This window comes from Tachyglossus aculeatus, chromosome 3 (assembly GCF_015852505.1).
Source record: "Tachyglossus aculeatus isolate mTacAcu1 chromosome 3, mTacAcu1.pri, whole genome shotgun sequence".
Classification (NCBI taxonomy): domain Eukaryota; kingdom Metazoa; phylum Chordata; class Mammalia; order Monotremata; family Tachyglossidae; genus Tachyglossus; species Tachyglossus aculeatus.
In genome coordinates this window covers 12811118-12833871 of record NC_052068.1, presented here as the reverse complement: position 1 = coordinate 12833871, position 22754 = coordinate 12811118, and the positions used below count along the sequence as shown (strand labels likewise).

General features: G+C 44.8%; 2 protein-coding genes across 2 annotated transcripts; both read right to left on the bottom strand.

The window, feature by feature from the left end:
• Window positions 1-10889: 10889 nt before the first annotated feature.
• Window positions 10890-11822, bottom strand: LOC119925234 (olfactory receptor 13A1-like). The gene has a single exon (XM_038743336.1). The coding sequence runs from the start codon at window positions 11820-11822 to the stop codon at window positions 10890-10892; it is 933 nt and encodes a 310-aa protein (XP_038599264.1).
• Window positions 11823-21021: 9199 nt separating this feature from the next.
• LOC119925233 (olfactory receptor 13A1-like) lies at window positions 21022-21954 on the bottom strand. The gene has a single exon (XM_038743335.1). It carries the CDS (start codon window positions 21952-21954, stop codon window positions 21022-21024), a length of 933 nt encoding a protein of 310 aa, XP_038599263.1.
• Window positions 21955-22754: the final 800 nt, after the last annotated feature.

Here is a 22754-nt window from a genome sequence, read left to right as displayed (position 1 = left end):
GTGTGACCTTCGCTAGACACTTCTCCGTGCTTCAGTTACCTTATCAGTAAAATAGGGATTAAGATTGCGAGCCCCATGTGGGGCAACCTGATTACCTTGGATCTTCCCCAGTGCTAAGAACAGTGCTTGGCACATAGTAAGTACTTAACAGATACTATCAACATCATTATTATTATTATCAGCACTTAAATGGTTCTTGACACATAGTATGTGCTTAAGAAATACCATGATGATGATACAGGAGGGAGGGAGACATTAAAATGAATTACAGATATGTGCATAAATGCTGAAGAACTGAGGGTTGGCGTTCCTCTCCTCCAAATCTCTTCTTAACTCCCTCCAATCTGGTTTCCATCCCCTTAACTCCTTATGAACCGTGCCATAAACGTCACCAATGATGGCTTTCTTGCCAAATCTATTGACTTCAGCTCCATCCTATCCTCTCAGCTGCCTTCAACATAGTCAAACACCCCCTTCTCCCGGAAACATTATCCAACCTTGACTTCGCTGACTCTGGCCTCTCCTGGTTCTCTTCCCATCCCTCTGGCCATTCATTCTCAGTCTCTTTTGTGGCCTCCTCTTCTGCCTCCCACCCGTTAACTGTGGGGGTCCCTCAAGGTTCAAGTTCTCCAAAGGAGTAGGTGTAGATGGAGATTAGAAGGAGATGGAGATAAATGGAGAACTGAAGTCACTCACATGACTTCAAAGACCACCTCTCTGCTGGTGATGCCCAAATCTCCATCTCCAGCTCTGATATCTCTCCCTCTCTGTAGTCTCGCATTTCTTCCTCCCTTCAAGACATCTCTACTTGGATGTCCTCCCGTCACCTCAAACTTAACATGTCTGAAACAGAGCTTCTCATCTTCCTGCTCAAACCTAGCCCTTCTCCTGACTTTCCCATCAATATAGGTGACACCATCACCCTTCCTGTCTCGCAAGCCCATAACCTTGGCATTATCCTTAACTCTTCTCTCTCATTCAACCTACATATTAAATCCATAACTAACTCCTCTTGGTTCAACCTTCACGACATCACTAAAATCCTTTCTGATCTTCATCCTCCTGTCTCTCCCCACTTCGGTCTATTCTTCACGTCTGCTGCCCGGATTATCTTTCTTCAGAAGCGCTCTAGGCATTTCAACCCCCTTATCAAAAATCTCCAGTGATTGCCTATCAACCTTCACATGAAGCAACAATTCCTCACTATTACCTTCAAAGCTATCCATCCCCTCGCGCCCTCCTATCTCCCCTCCCTTCCCTCCTTCTCCAGCCCAGCCCACACCCTCCACTCCTCTGTCACCACTAACCTCTTCACTGGGTCTCGTTCTCACCTATCCTGCCATCGACACCTGGCCCACATTCCAACTCTGGCCTGGAATGCCCTCCCTCCACACATCCACCAAACTAGCTCTCCTCCTCCCTTCAATAGCCCTACTGAGAGCTCACCTCCTCCAGGAGACCTTCCCAGACTGAGCCCCCTTTTGCTCTCCTCCTCCTCCCCTCCTCTTTGCCCCCACTACCTCCCTCTGCCCCACCCCTTTCCCCTCCCCACAGCACTTGTGTATATTTGTACATATTTATTACTGTATTTTATTAATGATGTGTATATGGCTACAATATTTTTTATTTTTATGGTATTGACACCTGTCTACTTGTTTTGTTTTGTTGTCTGTCTCCCACTTCTACACTGTGAGTCCATTGTTGGGTAGGGACCACCTCTGTATGTTGCCGATTCCAAGCGCTTAGTACAGTGCTCTGAACACATGAGCACTGTACTAAGCCCATGTCTCTCCCATCCTAAAAAAACCCTCTCTTGACCCCACCTCACCTTCTAGTTATCGTCCCATTTCCCTCCTACCATTCCTTTCCAAACTCCTTGAACGAGTTGTCTACACGCGCTGCCTAGAATTCCTCAACAACAACTCTCTCCTCGACCCCCTCCAGTCTGGCTTCCGTCCCCTTCATTCCACGGAAACTGCGCTCTCAAAGGTCACCAATGACCTCCTGCTTGCCAAATCCAACGGCTCATACTCTGTCCTAATCCTCCTCGACCTCTCAGCTGCCTTCGACACTGTGGACCACCCCCTTCTCCTCAACACGTTATCTGACCTTGGCTTCACAGACTCCGTCCTCTCCTGGTTCTCCTCTTATCTCTCCGGTTGCAGGCTCCTCCTCCCCCTCCCATCCTCTTACTGTGGGGGTTCCCCAAGGTTCAGTGCTTGGTCCCCTTCTGTTCTCAATATACACTCACTCCCTTGGTGACCTCATTCGCTCCCACGGCTTCAACTATCATCTCTACGCTGATGACACCCAGATCTACATCTCTGCCCCTGCTCTCTCCCCCTCCCTCCAGGCTCGCATCTCCTCCTGCCTTCAGGACATCTCCATCTGGATGTCCGCCCGCCACCTAAAGCTCAACATGTCAAAGACTGAGCTCCTTGTCTTCCCTCCCAAACCTTGTCCTCTCCCTGACTTTCCCATCTCTGTTGACGGCACTACCATCCTTCCCGTCTCACAAGCCCGCAACCTTGGTGTCATCCTCGACTCCGCTCTCTCATTCACCCCTCACATCCAAGCCGTCACCAAAACCTGCCGGTCTCAGCTCCGCAACATTGCCAAGATCCGCCCTTTCCTCTCCATCCAAACCGCTACCCTGCTAATTCAAGCTCTCATCCTATCCCGTCTGGACTACTGCACTAGCCTTCTCTCTGATCTCCCATCCTCGTGTCTCTCTCCACTTCAATCCATACTTCATGCTGCTGCCCGGATTATCTTTGTCCAGAAACGCTCTGGACATATTACTCCCCTCCTCAAAAACCTCCAATGGCTACCGATCAATCTGCGCATCAAGCAGAAACTCCTCACCCTGGGCTTCAAGGCTCTCCATCACCTCGCCCCCTCCTACCTCACCTCCCTTCTCTCCTTCTACTGCCCAGCCCGCACCCTCCGCTCCTCCACCACTAATCTCCTCACTGTACCTCGCTCTCGCCTGTCCAGCCATCGACCCCCGGCCCACGTCATCCCCCGGGCCTGGAATGCCCTCCCTCTGCCCATCCGCCAAGCTAGCTCTCTTCCTCCCTTCAAGGCCCTGCTGAGAGCTCACCTCCTCCAGGAGGCCTTCCCAGACTGAGCCCCTTCTTTCCTCTCTCCCTCGTCCCCCTCTCCATCCCCCCGTCTTACCTCCTTCCCTTCCCCACAGCACCTGTATATATGTATATATGGTTGTACATATTTATTACTCTATTTATTTATTTATTTATTTATTTTACTTGTACACTTCTATCCTACTTATTTTATTTTGTTGGTATGTTTGGGTCTGTTCTCTGTCTCCCCCTTTTAGACTGTGAGCCCACTGTTGGGTAGGGACTGTCTCTATGTGATGCCAATTTGTACTTTCCAAGCGCTTAGTACAGTGCTCTGCACATAGTAAGCGCTCAATAAATACGATTGATTGATTGATTGATTGATGAATAAAATCTGCTCTTTCCTCTAAATCTAAACTGCTACCATGGTAATACAATCACTTATCCTATCCTGACTGGATTACTGCATCAGCCTCCTCTCTGACCTCCCTGCCTCTGTCTTGTCTCTCCCCACTCAAGTCCAAACTTCGCTCTGCTGGTCAGATAATTTTTCTAGAAAAACATTAAGGCCACATTTCCCCACTCCTCAAACTCCTCCAATTATTGCCCATCCACCGCTGCATCAAACAGAAACTCCTAATCACTGACTTTAAAGCACTCGATCACCTTGTCCCCTCCTACCTCACTTCGCTACTCTCTTCTACAACCCATCCCATACACTTTACTCCTCTGATGCTAACCTTCTCGCTCTACTTGATCTCATATCTCTCACCAGCGACCTCTCGCCCACGTCCTTCCTCTGGCCTGGAACTTTCTCCCCCTTCATGTCCGAGAGAAGATCACTCTCCCCACCTTCAAAGCCTTATTGAAGGCACATCTCCCCATTGCTGGGTAGGGACCGTCTCTATATGTTGTCGACTTGTACTTTCCAGGTACTTAGTACATTGCTTTGCACACAGTAAGTGCCCAATAAATACGATTGAAAGAATGAATGAATGAATCTCCTCCAAGAGGCCTTCCCCAGCTAAGCCCTCATTTCCTCTTCTCCCATTCCCTTCTACACACTTGTACTTGGATTTGCAAACTTTACTCCAACTTCCCTCAGCCCCACAGGATTTATGTACAGATCCGTAATGCATTTATTGATATTAATATATGTCTCCCCATATAAACTGTAAGCTCACTGTGGGTAGGGAACAAGTCTATCATCTCTATAATGTAATAATATTAATAATGGTATCTGTTAAGCGCTTACTATGTGCCAGGCACCATACTAAGCACCAATACAAGAAAATCGGGCTGGACACAGTTCCTGTCTCATGTGGGGCTGAGAATCTCAGCCCCCATTTTATAGATGAGGTAACTGAGGCATAGAAGAGTTAAGTGACTTGCTTAAGGTCACACAGCAGACAAATGGAGGAGCTGGGATTAGAACCCCTGACATTCTGATTTCCAGGCCGATGCTCTACCCACTACAGCATGCTGCTCTCATTATGCCATGCTGCTGTCCCAAGCGCTTAGCACACTGCTCTGCATACAGTGAGTGCTCAATAAATCTGTCCAATGGATTGAATCTAGTAGAATAATTGTAAACATGGTACTTTAAAGGGCAACAAAGCTAAACCTTAAAGAGCGGGGCAGAATGGCGGGTGCTCCCCAAAGTCATTGGTGGTTCATTTTAATAGTAACATTGAAAAGCAGCCTCAAAATGTGAAAAGCAGTGTGGCCTACTAGATAGAGCGTAGGCCGGGAATCAGAAGGACCTGGGTTCTATTCCCAGCTCTGCCACCTATCCTTGGGGAAGTCACTTCTCTGACTCATTTACCTGATCTGTAAAATGGAGATGAAAACTGAGCCCCATAAGGAACATGGACTGTGTCCAACCTGATTAGCTTGTATCTACCCCAGTGTTTAGTACATTGCTTGGCACATAGTGTGTAACAAATACCATTTTTAAAAAAAGGCTGGCAGCCCAATGGTATTTGTTAAGCGCTTACTATGTGTCAAGCACTGTTCTAAGCCCTGGGGGATACAAGGTGACGAGGTTATCCCACTTGAGGCTCACAGTCTTAATTCCCATTTTTCAGATGAGGTAACTGAGAAGTGAAGTGGCTTGTCCAAGGTCACACAGCTGACAAGTGGCAGAGCTGGGATTTCTGTTGCGTAATAATCTGCTTTCCTTCAGTCTTTTCCCAAGATGTTAATTTTCCATTAAAAGTTTCATGGAGGGAGACAGGAAGAGGAGGCGTTGTTGATTTTCCTCAAGGGCATAATGATCAAGTAAAGAAGAAGTTTCCCTCTGTAGAGACATTTTTTGGCAAGCAATGCTGGCGTGTCAGGCCAAAGGGAGTCTAGTCCAGAGTCCCCAGAGACTAGAGCTTTGGGGGAATCCCCCGTGGGTAGGCCTTTAGTCTCAGGCTTGGAACTTGTCACAGTGGTGGTGGTGGAACTCGTGAATAAATGTTGCCTTACCTGTCCTACGGGAGACCAATTAATGGAAGGGAAACTTCCAGAGTCTTAGAGGAATGTTTCTGGAAAAATGCACTTTGACAGAGATAAACACCAGCTCTGCCATTCTAGAGTTGGGGACAGGATCACAAGGAAACAGCAGGGTGTAGAGAACAGAGTATGGGCTGGGAGTCAGAGGGTCATGGGTTCTAATCCCTGATCTGCCACTTGATAATAATAATAATAATAGTAATGATAATAATAATAATAGTATTTATTAAGCGCTTACTATGTGCCAAGCACTGTTTTAAGCACTATCTGCTGTGTGACTTTGGGCAAGTCACTTCACTTCTCTGTGCCTCAGTTACCTCATCTGTAAAATGGGAATTGAGACGGTGAGCCCCATGGGGGGCAGGGATTGTGTCCAACTTGATTTGTTTGTCTCCCCCCCTGCACTTAGTACAGTGCCTGGCATGTAGTAAGTGCTTAACGAATACTATTACTGTTATTATTTTTATTATTAAAGGATTGTTAAGGCATTGACAGTGGATGATTACACTAACAGCTCAGTGGCATTTTGAAAAGATTACCAAGTCAAAAACACCTAACCGAGATTGGGAGAATTGCTCTATTGCTTAGTGAGGTCTCCTGGATGAGCTGATATTCCATGGATTCAAATTAATCCTTCATGATACTTCTAATAATAATAATAATAATGGCATTTATTAAGCACTTACTATGTGCAAAGCACTGTTCTAAGCGCTGGGGAGGTTACAAGGTGATCAGGTTGTCCCACAGGGGGCTCACAGTCTTAATCCCCATTTTACTGTGGAGGGAATTGAGGCCCAGAGAAGTTGAGTGACTTGCCCAAAGTCACACAGCTGACAAGTGGTGGAGCCGGAACTTGAACCCATGACCTCTGACTCCAAAGCCCGGGCTCTTTCCATTGAGCCACGCTGCTTCTCTTTGGGGAACATTCACTTCTCACTCGATCCTCACTGCAGCTAGAGAATAGTGGTTTCCCATTCTCCATAGACCATCCCTCATTTATAATACATAGCTCCATTTCTTCTTTTTTAGAATCTCAGCTTCTTTCACCTATTTATTGATATTAATGTCTGTCTCCCCCTCTAGACTGTAAGCTTGCTGTGGGAACATGTCTACCAACCCCGTTATATCGTCCTGTCCCAAATGCTCAGCAAAGTGCTCTGCACACAGTAAAAATCCTCAATAAATGGTATTATTCATTTTTTATTATTAGAGACTGTCCTCTCCTTATTCCTTTAGCAGAGTGAAGTTAAGTAACTTGCCCAAATTCCCACAGCTGTCAAACCATGTCAACGGAGCCGGGATCAGAAACCATGACCTGTGACTCCCAAGCCCGTGCTCTGTCCACTAAACCCTGCTTCTCTCAGGGCTTTGAAGAAGGGGAGAGTGATGGTCTGTCGGGTATGAAGGAGGAGGGAGTACCAGCCCAAAGGTGGGGGGACATCTGTGACCGATGTAAGGTAAAGATGACAGACAATGAGTGAAGGATTCTAGAGCTGCAAAGTGCCGCTTGGGGACTTTCCTCAGCCCCCTGCCTCCATTGAGTATCGAAATAATCAAAGTAACATAGCCTAAAGGAAAGGGTCTTGGCCTCGGAGTCGGAGGCCCTGTGTTCTAATCCTGATTCCACCACTTGTCTGCTGCCTGATCTTGGGGAAGTCACTCAACTTCTCTGGGCCTCAGTTTCCTCATCTGAAAATAGGGAATTACATCCTCCTCCCTCCTACTTAGACTGCTGGTCCAGTACAGTGCTCTGCACACAATAAGCACTCAATAAATATGATTGAATGAATGAATGAATGTGGGACAGGGACTGTGTCTGACCTGACTATCTTGTATCTACACCAACAGTTAGTACGGTGGTTAGCACATAATAAATGCTTCACAATTATTACCATTATTATTATCATTAATAATAAAGCCTAGAAAGGTTTTCCACCTCATTTTTAAAGATCTTTTGGGATGATTCCCCAACCAGTTTAATAAAGCTTCCATTTGAGTACAGATTTTTTTTTTATGTCTAATCAAAAGACGCAGTTGTTTTGCACTTTCTCTTCTTTGGTTCTCCTTGGAGAGCAGAACAGGGAAGTCAGTCCTGGGGCTACAGTATTCCAACCTTTTCACCTCCCGCAGTGTTGAAAGTTCCTTGAAAGAAGGGATCATGTCTTCCACATCGTTTGGACTCTGCAAAAGTGCTTAGTACAGTACTCTACACATAGTAGACTGTAAGCTCCTTGAGGGCAGGGGTCACATTTCCCACATCTTTGTACTCTCCCAAATGCTTAGTATAGTGTTCTGCAAGAGCAGACGCCAGTCAATATTATTTGAAGCAGCGTGGCTCGGTGGAAAGAGCCCGGGCTTGGGAGTCAGAGGTCATGGGTTCTTATCCCGGCTCCACTACTTGTCCGCTGTGTGACCTTGGGCAAGTCACTTAACTTCTCTGTGCCTCAGTTATCTCATCTGTAAAATGGGAATTAAGACTGTGAGCCCCACGTGGGACAACCTGATGACCTTATATCTACCCCAGCACTTAGAACAGTGCTTAGCACATAGTAAGTACTTAACAAACACTATTATTATTATTATTTTTAGTAGTAGTAATTAATTCTATCGTTCAGGAGGTGGTACAAGGAGCAGAACTGTTGCATGCAGAACAGTGGTGAGCCATTCTACTTTTCAACTCAATCAATCCATCAATCAGTGCACTTTATTGAGCACTTTCCTGTGTGCTGAACACTGAACTAAACGTGTGACAGAGACGGTAATCATGTTCTCTTCCCACAACAAGCTTACAGTCTCACCCCTCTTGCCCTGCTAGCTTGCCAAACTCCTGGTGCTGGTCCTGCTAAATTCTGAAATTCTGTGGTTATATCCCCAAGGTTTGACAACTAAATTTCTGGAGCTTTCCTTTTCCAATTAGAGGGAAATGAGTGGTTTTCTCAGAGCCAATGAATCTCCATAATAGCATGCCTGAATTCTAGCCTTTCAGTATTTACTTTTAATCATCATCAGCAGCGGCAACATTTATTGATCACTTCCTAGTTTCAAGGCACCGTCCTGGATGCTTGGGAGAATATGACAAAATGAGTATACTGTATATTAAACCCCACACTGACGAAACATCTTTAATTATTGAATTTGAGTATTTTCACACATTAGTCTTGATTCGTCTGAGATTAACACTTGTTCATAATGTTAATGCAGTGCAATTAACACAGTCCACTCAGTTAATGCAGTTTACTTCTTCACTTTAATTTTATCCTTTCCCGCTTTAACTCTGCCCTCTCCTTTGCCAGGCAAAACTAGTTTTCCTCCCTTATTGACACCCATGCCCATCATCCCCGTCAGCAGGTCTGTACGTTTAACTCCCTTCTCAGGCCCCCTATTCCTCCCCCTCCTCCATCCCTCACCCCCAACGATCTGGCCTCGTACTTCATTAGGAAAATTAACTCCAACAGGTCTGAGCTCCTCAAAGTCACCCTTCACCCTTCTCCATTCCCCCAGCTCTCAACCCTCTCTGCTACTCTCCCATCCTTTCCAGCAGTATCTTCAGATGAGATCTCCTCCCTCCTCTCAAGTGCTACTCCATCCACTTGGACGTCAGACCCCATTCCCTCTCATCTTATGAAATCTCTTGCCCCTTTCCTCCTCCCCTCCTTAACTTCCATCTTCAACCACTCACTCTCCACTGGTTCCTTCCCCTCTGCCTTCAAACATGCCCACATCTCCCCTATTCTGAAAAACACTCTCTTGACCCAACTCCCCTTCTAGTTATCTCCCTATCTCCCTCCTATCCTTCCTTTCCAAACTCCTAGAATGAGTCGTCTACACTCACTGCCTCGAATTCCTCAATGTCAACTGTCTCCTTCACCCCTCCAATCTGGCTTCCGTCCCTTACACTCCACCGAAACTGCCCTCTCAAAGGTCACCAATGACCTCTTCTTGCCAAATCCAATGGCTCCTACTCTATCCTAATCCTCCTCGACCTATCAGCTGCCTTTGACACTGTGGACCACCCCCTTCTCCTCAACACGCTATCCAACCTTGGCTTCACAGACTCTGTCCTCTCCTGGTTCTCCTCTTATCTCTCCGGCTGTTCATTCTCAGTCTCCTTTTGCAACGCTACCAGAAGCAAAATAATTGAGCCCTTTCAAAATCCTAAACATGATCAATGTAATTGTGGTGGTAGTGCCATTATTGAATACAGTGAATACTCAGTGAATACAGGCCCCGTAGTAAGACTCTGGGGAAGTACAACAAAGTAAAAAGGAATATGCCCTGTCCATCAGGAGCTTACACTCCAGTGGAGAAGCCTTCCATGCTTTCCTTTATAACATTCATAACAATAATAATAATAGTATTTGTCAAGCCTTTACTATGCGCCAAGCACTGTACTAAGAACTAGGGTAGATAAAATATTAGCAGATCAGACACACTTCCAGCCCCATATGGGGCTCACAGTCTAAGTAAGCAAGAAAGCAGTATTTCATCCCTATGCTTACAGATGAGGAGACTGAGTCACAGAGAAGTTAAGTGAATTGCCAAAGGTCACACAATAGACAAGTGACAGAGCCAGTTTGTCACACAGTTCATTCATTCGTTCATTCAGTCATATTTATTGAGTGCTTACTGTGTGCAGAGCACTCTACTAAGCACTTGGGAAGTACAAGTTGGCAACATATAGAGATGGTCCCCACCCAACAACGGGATCACAGTCTAGAAGGGGGAGACAGACAACAAAACAAAACATGTGGACAGGTGTCAAGCCATCAGAATGAATAGAGATAAAGCTAGATGCACATCATTAACAAAATAAATAGAATAGTAAATATGTACAAGTAAAATAAATAGAGTACTAAATATGTACAAACATATATACAGGTACTGTGGGGAGGGGAAGGAGGTACGACGGGGGGGATGGGGAGGAGGAGAGGAAAATGGGGGGCTCAGTCTGGGAAGGCATCCTCAAGGAGGTGAGCTCTCAGTAGGGGCTTTGAAGGGAAGAAGAGAGCTAGCTTGGCGGGTTTGGGCGGAGGGAGGGCATTCAGGCCAGGGGGAGGATGTGGGCCGGGGGTTGATGGCGGGACAGGCGAGAATGAGGCACAGTGAGGAGGTTAGCAGCAGAGGAGCAGAGTGTGTGGGCTGGGCTTTAGAAGGAGAGTAGGGAGGTGAGGTAGGAGGTGACAGTGAGGTGATGGAGAGCTTGGAAGCCGAGAGTGAGGAGTTTTTGCTTGATGCATAGGTTGGCAACCACTGGAGATTTTTGAGGGCAGTAACATGCCCAGAGCGTTTCTGCACAAAACACTCCAGCTATGGTGGTGGAAATGTGAAGAGTTTCTTTAGTGCCAGTTTGACATCTTTATTTCTCAGTGTGTAAATGAGCGGATTCAGAGACGGAGTCAAGACAGTGTACAATACAGACACCAATTTGTCCAGAGATCCCGAGGTCCCCAGAAATGGACGGATGTAAGTATAAAGCACGGTGGAGTAAAACAGGGTCACCACGGTGAGATGGGAGGAGCAGGTGTTGAAAGCTCTCTTCTTTCCCTCCCTGGTGCGGATCTTCATGATGCTGGCTATGATGAAGCAGTAGGATATCATGGTGAGGAAAAAATTCAGGCCGGCCAGGAACATATCTGCCGTCATGGTCAGGATGTCGATCCAGTAGGTTGGGGTACAAGAAAGCGGCAGTATGGGGGGCATTTCGCAGAAGAAGTGAGGGATGAAATTGGGCCCACAGAAGGATAATCTGAGGACCAGACCCGTGAAGATTACAGAGTTGAGCCAACCGACACTCCACACGAAGGCAGCCAACCCAACACACACTGTCTTGCTCACCATCTTGCTGTAGTGCAAAGGCTGACAAATAGCCATATAGCGGTCATAGGCCATCGCCGTGAAGAGTACCACCTCCGAACTCAGGGACCAACTGAGGACGAATATCTGATTCATGCAGCCACCATAGGAGATGGTTTTCTTCGCCGAGATCAGGTTCTCCAGAATTTTGGGCAAAACCGACGAGGTGCAGATGATATCGAGAATGGCCAGATTGGCCAGGAAGAAATACATGGGCAGGTGGAGTCCGGTGCTAACGTGGATGGCAGTGATGATGAGGACATTTCCCGTGAGAGCCATTACGAAGAGAAGCAGGAAGAGGCTAAATAAGAGAGCCTGAAGCCGAGGGTTTTCGGTGAAACTCTGTAAGATGAACTCTGTCACCATTGTCTGGTTTGGGGCTACCATTTTGTTCAGAGATTTCTAGGAAGCGGAAGAAAGGTGTCCCCAAAGAGCAGCTTGTCTCGTGCTATAGGTGGATAACCTGTGTTTCACAAGTGAAACAAAAACAATGGCTGTGATTCAAGGTGACCTTTTTTTCAATTTTAAAATGTCATACCCCTAATTCTAAATTCATATGCAGTTCAAGTGAAAGAGCCTAAGTTTCATCCATACATATAGAATGATGGTATGAGAATGCATCCCTTTCTTGAGCCCTTTTGAATACAAATTCAGTTATTATTATTATTGTTATTATTCTTCTCGTTATAATTAATTCACCACGATTTTTTAAATAGAGAATACATTTTTGTAATTCAATATCTAACCATTGGTCTCCCCGTTCTAGACTGTAAGCCCATTGTTGGGTAGGGACCATCTCTATATATTGCCGATTTGTACTTTGCAAGCGCTTAATACAGTGCTGTGAACACAATAAGCACTCAATAAAAACGATTGAGTGAATGAATGAATGAAGTACATGGGCATTGTGACATATTCATCAAGTCAAAGGCACGCAAAGTTCACGTATGTAAAATCCATTAAAATTTAACATCATTTATAACGAATCAACTTCAGCGAGTACTCTTCTTACGCACTGTTGGATGATGATTTTACCTCCCAAGTGCTTAGTACATTGCTCTGCACACAGTAAGCGCTCAATAAATACGATTGTATTCATTCATTCATTCAATCAATCATATTTATTGAGTGCTTACTGTGTGCAGAGCACTATACTAAGCGCTTGGGAAGTACAAGTTAGCAACATATACAGATGGTCCCTACCCAACAACGGGCTCATAGTCTAGAATGTATGAATGAATGAATGATGATGGTATTTGTTAAACGCTTAGTAAGTGCCAAGCACTGTTCTAAGCACTGGAGAAGCTGCAAGGTGATCAGGTTGTCCCACTTGGGGCTCACAGTTTTCATCCCCATTTTACAGATGAGGTAACTGAGGCCCAGAGAAGTAAAGTGACTTGCCCAAAGTCATACAGCTGACAAGTGGCGGAGGCGGGATTAGAACCCATGATCTCTGTCTCCCAAGCCCGGGCTCTTTCCACTGGGCCACGCTGTTTCTCAAGACTTGGACAGAGTAGATCCCCAGGGGAGGTCTTGTTTTGGGTTCTAAAAAGTCGCATATAAGCCCGCTGGTGTCAGGGCACATGTCTACCAACTCTGTTATACTGTACATTCCCAAGCACTTAGTAGAGTGCTCAGCACAGAGTAAGTGCTCAATAAATACGATTGATTAATTTGACTTCTGTCAAACAAAGAAGAAATTCAGGGGATATGGGTCTTCCATAATAAATTCCCCGGGCTATTTTAAATTCCCAGGCAAAATATTGTATTTTATGAAGAAAGTCCATCTTCATTATAAATGTAGCAGGAGTAAGCATTACTAATGGTGGAAAATCTGCAAACAATGAAATAATAGGAAGAGTCTCACTTTCTATTACACAGGATGGTATTCTCTTGTCCATCATAAGCATACTTCTTGAGTGTATAAATGCATTTTTTTAGATAATTGTGTTTTAAAAATATTTTTTTTTGTTCAAAATGGAATATTTTAGGCTCACAACCCTATCTAGATGATTTTCAATTACTGACATGAAAATACAACATTTACATTCTAAAAAAAACTTCTGAATTTATTTCAAAATCACAGACAGCTTGTTTTAGTCACTGAAGAAATCCTTTATGGTGCTGAATATACTAAACTTACGCTTACCATGTAAACTCCCAATTTCAACTAAGTGGGCTGTCTTTTGTCTCCTGATTCAGAGATATGGTGAAATGAAATTTGCGAGTTACAACTACGTATTTCTTCATCAAATATTTCTGATTTACATCTTATATCTATGTTCTTCCTTTCTTCCCTCCCAAAGCCTGTCCTCTTCCTGACTTTTGCATCACTGTAGATGACACTACCATCCTTACCTTCTCACAAGCCCGCAACCTTGATGTCATCCTCGACTCTGCTCTCTCGTTCACCCCACACATCTGATCCATCACCAAAACCTGCCGATCTCGCCTCCAGAACATCGCCAAGATCCGCCCTTTCCTCTCCATCGAAACCGCTACCTTGCTGGTTCAATCTCTCATCCTATCCCAACTGGATTACTGCATCAGCCACCTCTCTGATCTCCCATCCTCCTGTCTCTCCCCGCTTCAGTCTATACTTCACTCTGCTGCCCGGATTATCTTTGTACAGAAACGCTCTGGGCATGTCACTCCCCTCTTCAAAAATCTCCAGTGGCTGCCTGTCAACCTACAAATCAAGCAAATACTCCTCACTCTCAGCTTCAAAGCTCTCCATAACCTTACCCCCTTCTACCTCACATATCTTCTCTCCTTCTGCAGCCCAGCCCACACCCTCTGCTCCACTGCCTCCACTAACCTCCTCACTGGGTCTTGTTCTTGCCTGTCCCTCCGTCGATCTCCAGCCCACATCCTCCCCCGGCCTGAAATGCCCTCCTTCCACACATCCGCCAAGCTAGCTCTCTTCCTCCCTTCAAAACCCTACTGAGAGCTCACTTCCTCCAGAAAGTCTTTCCAGACTGAGCCCCCTTTTCCCTCTCCTCTTCCCCGTCCCCCCAACCCTATCTCCTTCCCCTCCCCCACTTGTGTATATTTGTACAGATTTATTACTCTATTTTACTTGTACGTATTTACTATTCTATTTATTTTATTTATGATGTGCATATAGCTATAATTCTATTTGTTCTGACGATTTGGACACCTGTCTACATGTTTTGTTTTGTCGTCTGTCTCCCCCTTCTAGACTGTGAGCCTGATGTTGGGTAGGGACCGTCTCTATATGTTGCTGACCTGGACTTCCCAAGCGCTTAGTATAGTGCACATTCAGCACCCAATACATACGATTGATTGAATGAATGAATTCATTGTCTATGTTTGTCATTTCCATCTCTCGGGCCCCTGGCGCAAAGATCTCATCTTACTTGTATTTTTTGTTCTTAAGGGAGTACTTCCCCTCTCAGGGTCACACCTGGAGAATTTCCAGTCCTCTACCAGTCTGGGCTACAGGGGTGGGAGGGTAGGAGAGACCTACCCATTCCATTCCAAGCTTGGGCAGTGGCTAGAGAGGGGAAGGCAATCTGCTTCAAGGCAAAACTCACCCATGCTGGGCAGTAGTGGCCTGGGAGAGAGTCAAGGGTGGAGACTCAATTTTCCCGTAGGGAAGGAGGCAATGGTAAACCACTTCCAGATTTTTTACCGAGAAAATTCAATGGTTGCACTACCAGAATGATTGCAGATGGAGGTGGGGCGTTCTGGGAGAGATGTGTCAGTGACATCCGTATAGGTTGGAGATGACTCCACGGCATAAGACATGGGAGTGTTTTATATTTTTGTCTTTTATTTTCAAAATTAAAGTAATATCTACACATTTTATCAATGGATGTTAGCCAAGCATATTGTGACAGATATACTACTAGCTTGTTTAGCTATAGCAGCGTTGGCTAGTGGAAAGATCACGGCGTAGCCTAATTTCATTCATTCATTCAATTATATTTATTGAGCGCTTACTGTGTGCAGAGCACTGTACTAATCACCTGGCTAGTGCAATTTGACAACAGAGACAATCCCTACCGAACAACAGGATAGAGCATGGGCCTAAAAGTCAGAAGGTCGTGGGTTCTAATCCTGTCCTACCACTTGTCTGCCATGTGGCCTTGGGCAAATCACTTCACTTCTCTGTGCCTCATTTTTTTTACAATTTTACCCATTGTAAAATAGGTATTGAGACCGTGAGCCCCACATGGGACAGGGACTGTGTACAACCCGATTTGATTGTTTTCACCCCAGAGCTTAGTACAGTGCCTGGTATACAGTAAGCACTTAACAAGTATTATTATTATCATCATTATTATTGCTATTACCACAGGACTAGGAATCAGGAGACCTGGGTTCTAATCCAAGTCCCATCACTTGGCAACTCTGAGATCTTGAGCTAGCCTTTTAACTTTTCTGTACTTCAGTTTCTTCATCTGTAAAATTAGAATTCAATGCCCATTCTGCCTTTTGTCAGGCTGGGAGTCCCAGGGAGTATGTCTGATCTGATTGCATTGTCTCCACCCCAGAAACTAGCACAGTGCTTAGCACACTTCCCAATAACTTGGCACAGTTATTAAGGCATAATAAGTACCACAATTATCATTATAACCACAAAATACTAACAGTAGTGATTTAAGACTATTTATTATGACCCTATCATGTGCTTAGTAACATATTTCTGAAAATTCCAGGTCATTATTATTTCTATTCTTGTTTAGTAAGTCATTTTGTCTGATTTTCTTTTTAATGGAATTTGTTAAGCACTTGCTATGTGCCAGGCACTGTACGAAGCCCTAGGGTAGATTCATTCTGCCCTCTAGGCTGTGAGCCTGTTGTTGGGTAGGGACCGTCTCTATATGTTGCCAGTTTGTACTTCCCAAGCGCTTAGTTCAGTGCTCTGCACACAGTAAGCGCTCAATAAATACGATTGAATGAATGAATGAATTCAATGGTATTTATTGAGTGCTTCCTGTGTGCATAGCACCGTACTAAGCGCTTGGGAAGTACAAGTCAGCAACATATAGAGATGGTCCCTACCCAACAAAGGGCTCACCATCTAGAAGGGGGAGACAGACAACAAAACAAAACATGTGGACAGGTGTCAAAATCGTCAGAACAAGTGGAATTAAGGTTATATGCACATCATTAACAAAATAAATAGAATAGTAAATCTACACAAGTAAAATGAATAGAGCAATAAATTTTGTGCAAATATATAGAAGTACTGCAGGGCGGGGAAGGATGTAGGGCGAGTGTGGGATGGGGAGGAGGAGATGAAAAAGGGGGCTCAGTCTGGGAAGACCTCCTGGAGGAGGAGGTGAGCTCTCAGTAGGGATTTGAAGGGAGGAAGAGAGCTAGCTTGGCGGATGTGTGGAGGGAGGGCATTCCAGGCCAGGGGGAGGACATGGGCCGGGGATTGATGGCAGGACAGGTGAGAACGAGGTACAATGAGGAAGTTAGTGGCAGAGGAGCGGAGGGTGCAGGCTGGGCTGGAGAAGGAGAGAAGGGAGGTGAGGTAGAAGGGGGTGAGGGGATGGACAGTCTTGAAGCTGAGGGTGAGGAGTTTTTGTTTGATTCGTAGGTTGACAAGCAGCCACTGGAGATTTTTGAGGAGGTGAGTAACATGCCTAGAGCGTTTCTGCACAAAGATAATCCGGGCAGCAGAGTGAAGTATAGACTGAGGTGGGGAGAGACAGGAGGATGGGAGATCAGAGAGGAGATATAAAATAGTCAGGTTGGACACAATCCCTGTCCAATGTGTGTCTCACATTCTTAATCCCTATTTTACAGATGAGGGAATTGAGTCCCAGATAAGTGAAGTGACTTCCCCAAGGCCAGCCAGGAGACAGGTGGCAGACCCAGAAGAAAAATCCAGGTCCTCTGACTCTCAGCGCTGTACTCTTTCCACCAGGCCATGCTGCTTGACCATTTCAATCATTTCTTGCAATCTCAAATGCAGTGATATAAATTTTATCTCACAGGCCTGGGAGTCAGAAGGACCTGGGCTCTAATCCAGGTTCTGCCACTTGTCTTTTGTACGGCCTCGGGCCAGTCATTCAATTTATCTGTGCCTCAGTTACCTCAGTTTTAAAATGTGGATTTAAAGTGTGAGCTCCATGTGGGACAGGGACTGCGACCAACTTGATTAGCTTTTATTGACCCCAGTGCTTAGAACAAGGCCTGGCTCATATTAAGCACTTAAGAAATTCCATTTAAAAAAAGATGAGGTGCCAAGTAAAAGGAGATTCAGGCAGGTAGCCAGGTTTTGGTCTTCCAATTTCACATTATGGATATTACAGGCTCTTTGAAAGCTACTGCCTTATCTCATCACAGGGAACTGCACAATTTATAAGGACCCCAGTGACTAATCCACAGTAAGTGCTTAATTAGTGCCTTAATTAATTATAAAAACTGCCTATTCAGGATTTTTTGTTAATCAGAATGTGAGAAACCTGCTCCGATCAAAGACAGACTAATGGCGGAATCAAGGTCATTGTAATAACAACAACAACAACAATAATAATAATGATATTATTATATGACTGGTTAAGCACTTACTATGTGCCAGGCACTGTACTCAGCACTGGGGTTGATACAAGCACATCAAGTTGGACACAGTCCCTGTCCCATGTGGAGTTCCCAGTTTCGATCCCCATTTGACAGATGAAGTAACCGAGGCACAGAGAAGTGAAGCGATTTGCCCAAGGTCACACAGCAGACAAGTAGAGGAGGCAGGATTAGAACCTATGACCTTCCTATTCCCAGGCCCGGTCTCTATCCAAATAGCCCAGATTCAGCAAAGTAGTTCTCGAGAATACTACTGATAATAACTGTGGCATTTGTTAAATGCTGACTATTGGCCAAGGAACTCAACCGACTCACCCGTGCAGGGGAGCAGCATCATGGGAGAGATGTGAGGGTGGCTTCTCGACCTTACCACATGGAAGGAGGCAACGGTGAATCACTCCCGTATTTTTCCCAAGAAAACTCTGTGGCAACACTGCCAGAATGATTGCAGATGGAGGTGGGGCGTTCTGGAAGAAATGTGCCTGTGGTGTCCCTCTGGGTTGGAGGTGACTTGACCGCATAAGACAACACAAGATAAAAGTTAATCAGGTCCCACATGGGGCTCACAGTCTAATAATAAAAAATAATAATAATAATAGTGGCATTTATTAAGTGCTCACTATGTGCCAAGCACTGGGGAGGTTACAAGGTGATGGTGTTGTCCCATGGCGGGCTCACAGTCTTAATCCCCATTTTACAGATGAGGGAACTGAAGCCCAGAGAAGTGAAGTGACTTGCCCAAAGTCACACAGCTGACAAGCGGCAGAGCTAGGGTTGGAACCCATGACGTCTGACTCCAAAGCCTGGGCTCTTTCCACTGAGCCACGCTGCTTCTGTAATGAACAGGTATCAAATCCCCATTTTGCAGAGGAGGAAACTGAGGCATGGAAAAGTAAAGTCACTAGCTTAAGGTCACACAGCAGGTATGTGGTGGAGCTGGGACCTGACAGACCCAGGTCTGCCGACAACCAGGCTCTTTCCACTACATCACATTGCTTCTCTACTGTGAAACCAACAAGAGCAGAATTTTACTGTTCCCTGGGATAATGACTTATTACTGGATGTGGATGAAATAGGAAAAAAGAAATAGCATCTCAGGGGAAAAGCACACACTATCATATTTAGCAGCATCTCATTCCTATGTTTACTAAAACGGATTGTCCTAGAAAAATTCTATTACTAACATTTTCTTATTTTCAAGCAAAATGTTTGTTAGGACATTTAAGAGTGTTTCGAAGGGCCCTGCCTTGAAGGGATGCTCTGCCAACCTTGTTCTTGGCAAGGTGATATATTCCTCACTGGTCAATATTCAGAAATCTTTCCTTGAAAAGTGTAAGAGAAAATCAGTGTGAAAGTTAAAATGCCCCAAATCCATGAAGCCCCCATGGGCTAATATTCTTGAAGTCACAAATACCTGCAGTAGATAACCGAGAAGTGCAGGCAATTCATATAAAGCAGTAGCAAACATTCTTTGCTCATCCACTCTAATCCACTCTCATTCCTAGCCTCACCTCATTTGAAAAGATACTGGAAAGAAATTTAATCTCTTCCTCCCCAAAAAGATGCGTGAAGAGAACCAGCACCCTTAAACAATTGGATTAATTCTTATTTGAAGGCTTTTCACAGCTTTTAAGCAAGGTTTGGAAGGTTTAATTTTACCCTCATTTTATTTTTTTGGTTCAGGTCTATGTTAATTGCTTTGGCCTTTGAATCAAAAATTTCATAAATAAAAGTAGCAGAAACAAATGACAGGAGAAGAAAGTATTTTTCTCATTAGTAATGCTAAGCTTAATACTCGTTGTCTTACAAACTACAAATAATAATGCTTGACAGATTTCTTTCTCAATATGATAATTTCATAATCCAAAAGACAGTTTACATTCATTCAAATGGAAACTAGATCTTTCCATAGGTTAGTAAAATACGTTTTAATGTCTGTCATTTTCATATACTGAATGGTGATAATATATGTTAAAGTATTTTACAAAACATTAGTTAAAACACTATCCCCAAAGAAATGAACAAACCATTTTGTTTATCCACTACATTTAATAGACTTCTCTGCGGTCATAGGCGTGCTGAATGTCATTTAAAGCCGACAAATAAAAAGGAATATATCCTCACCTATTTCCACTCTTCTACTCCATTTACAAGGAGGAATCAGACATTTGTTCCCATCTATTCCCAAGGATAGTTAAAGGTTCAGCAGCGGGAATATTGCCACTCCTCTGACTAATGGTGTTGGTGCAAACTGGCCTTTTAAGCAGAGATGATCTGAAGTGTATGATGCAATTAATGTATGCATCATTATTCGTTCATTCATTCAATCATATTTATTGAGCACTTACTGTGTGCAGAGCACTGTACTAAGAGATTGGGAAGCACAAGTTGGCAACATGTAGAGATGGTCCCTACCCAACAACAAGCTCACAGTCTAGAATGGGGAGACAGACAACTAAACAAAACATCTGGACAGGTGTCAAGTAGTCAGAACAAATAGAATGGAAGTTAAATGCACATCATTAACAAAATTAATACAATAGTAAATACGTACAACTAAAATAAATAGGATAATAAATCTGTACAAGCATATATACAGGTGCTGTGGGGAGGGGAAGGAGGTAGGGTGGGATGGATGGGGAGGAGGAGAGGAAAAAGGGGCTCAGTCTGGGAAGGCCTCTTGGAGGAGGTGAGCTCTCAGTAGGGCTTTGAAGGGAGGAAGAGAGCTAGCTTGGCGGATGGGCAGAGGGAGGGCATTCCAGGCCCGGGGGAGGATGTGGGCCGGGGGTTGATGGCGGGGACAGGCGAGAATGAGGCACAGTGAGGAGGTTAGCAGCAGAGGAGCAGAGGGTGTGGGCTGGACTTTAGAAGGAGAGTAGGGAGGTGTGGTAGGAGGTGGCGTTGAGGTGATGGAGAGCTTTGAAGCCGAGAGTGAGGAGTTTTTGCTTGATGCGTAGGTTGGCAACCACTGGAGATTTTTGAGGGCAGTAACATGCCCAGAGCGTTTCTGCACAAAACACTCCAGCTATGGTGGTGGAAATGTGAAGAGTTTCTTTAGTGCCACTTTGACATCTTTATTTCTCAGTGTGTAAATGAGCGGGTTCAGAGACGGAGTCAAGACAGTGTACAATACAGACACCAATTTGTCCAGAGGTCCCGAGGTCCCCAGAAATGGACGGATGTAAGTATAAAGCACAGTGGAGTAATAGAGGGTCACCACGGTGAGATGGGAGGAACAGGTGTTGAAAGCTCTCTTCTTTCCCTCCCTGGTGCGGATCTTCATGATGCTGGCTATGATGAAGCTGTAGGACATCATGGTGAGGAAGAAATTCAGGCCGACCAGGAACATATCTGCCGTCATGGTCAGGATGTCGATCCAGTAGGTTGGGGTACAAGAAAGCAGCAGTACGGGGGGGATTTCGCAGAAGAAGTGAGGGATGAAGTTGGGCCCACAGAAGGATAATCTGAGGACCAGACCCGTGAAGATTACAGAGTTGAGCCAACCGACACTCCACACGAAGGCAGCCAACCCAACACACACTGTCTTGCTCACCATCTTGCTGTAGTGCAAAGGCTGACAAATAGCCATATAGCGGTCATAGGCCATCGCCGTGAAGAGTACCAGCTCCGAACTCAGGGACCAACTGAGGAAGAATATCTGATTCATACAGCCACCATAGGAGATGGTTTTCTTCACCGAGATCAGGTTCTCCAGAACTTTGGGCAAAACCGACGAGGTGCAGATGATATCAAGAATGGCCAGGTTGGCCAGGAAGAAATACATGGGCAGGTGGAGTCTGTTGCTGACGTGGATGGCAGTGATGATGAGGACATTTCCCGTGAGAGCCATTATGAAGAGAAGCAGGAAGAGGGTAAAGAAGAGAGCCTGAAGCCGAGGGTTTTCGGTGAAACTCTGTAAGATGAACTCTGTCACCATTGTCTGGTTTGGGGCTACCATTTTGTTCAGAGGTTTCTAGGAAGCGGAAGAAAGGTGTCCACAAAGAGCAGCTTGTCTCGTGCTATAGGTGGATAACCTGTGTTTCACAAGTGGAACAAAAACAATGGCTGTGATTCAAGGTGACCCTTTTTTCAATTTTAAAACGTTATACCCCTAATTCTAAATTCAAATGCAGTTCAAGTGAAAAAGCCTAAGTTTCAGCCATACTTATAGAATGATGGTATGAGAATGCATCCCTTTCTTGAGCACTTTGTGAATATAAATTCATTTATTATTATTATTCTTGTTATAATTAATTCACCACAATTTTTTAATAAAGAATACATTTTTGTAATTCAATATCTTACCACTGGTCTCCCCGTTCTAGACTGTAAGCCCACCACTGTTGGGTAGGGACCGTCTCTATACATTGCCGATTTGTACTTTGCAAGCACTTAATACAGTGCTCTGAACAAAGTAAGCACTTAATAAAAACGATTGGGTGAATGAATGAATGAAGTACATGGGCATTGTGACATATTCATCAAGTCAAAGGCACGCAAAGTTCATGTATGTAAAATCCATTAAAAGTTAACATCATTTATAACGAATCAACTTCAGCGAGTACTCTTCTTATGCACTGAGTTGGATGATGATTTTACTTCCCAAGCGCTTAGTACAGTGCTCTGCACACAGTAAGCGCTCAATAAATACAATTGTATTCATTCATTCATTCAATCATATTTATTGAGCGCTTACTGTGTGCAGAGCACTGTACTAAGCGCTTGGGAAGTACAAGTTAGCAACATATAGAGATGGTC

Coding starts and splice junctions, on each gene's coding strand:
- LOC119925234 (XM_038743336.1), bottom strand. CDS start 11,822: ATGGTAGCCCCAAACCAGACAATGGTGACAGAGTTCATCTTACAGAGT.
- LOC119925233 (XM_038743335.1), bottom strand. CDS start 21,954: ATGGTAGCCCCAAACCAGACAATGGTGACAGAGTTCATCTTACAGAGT.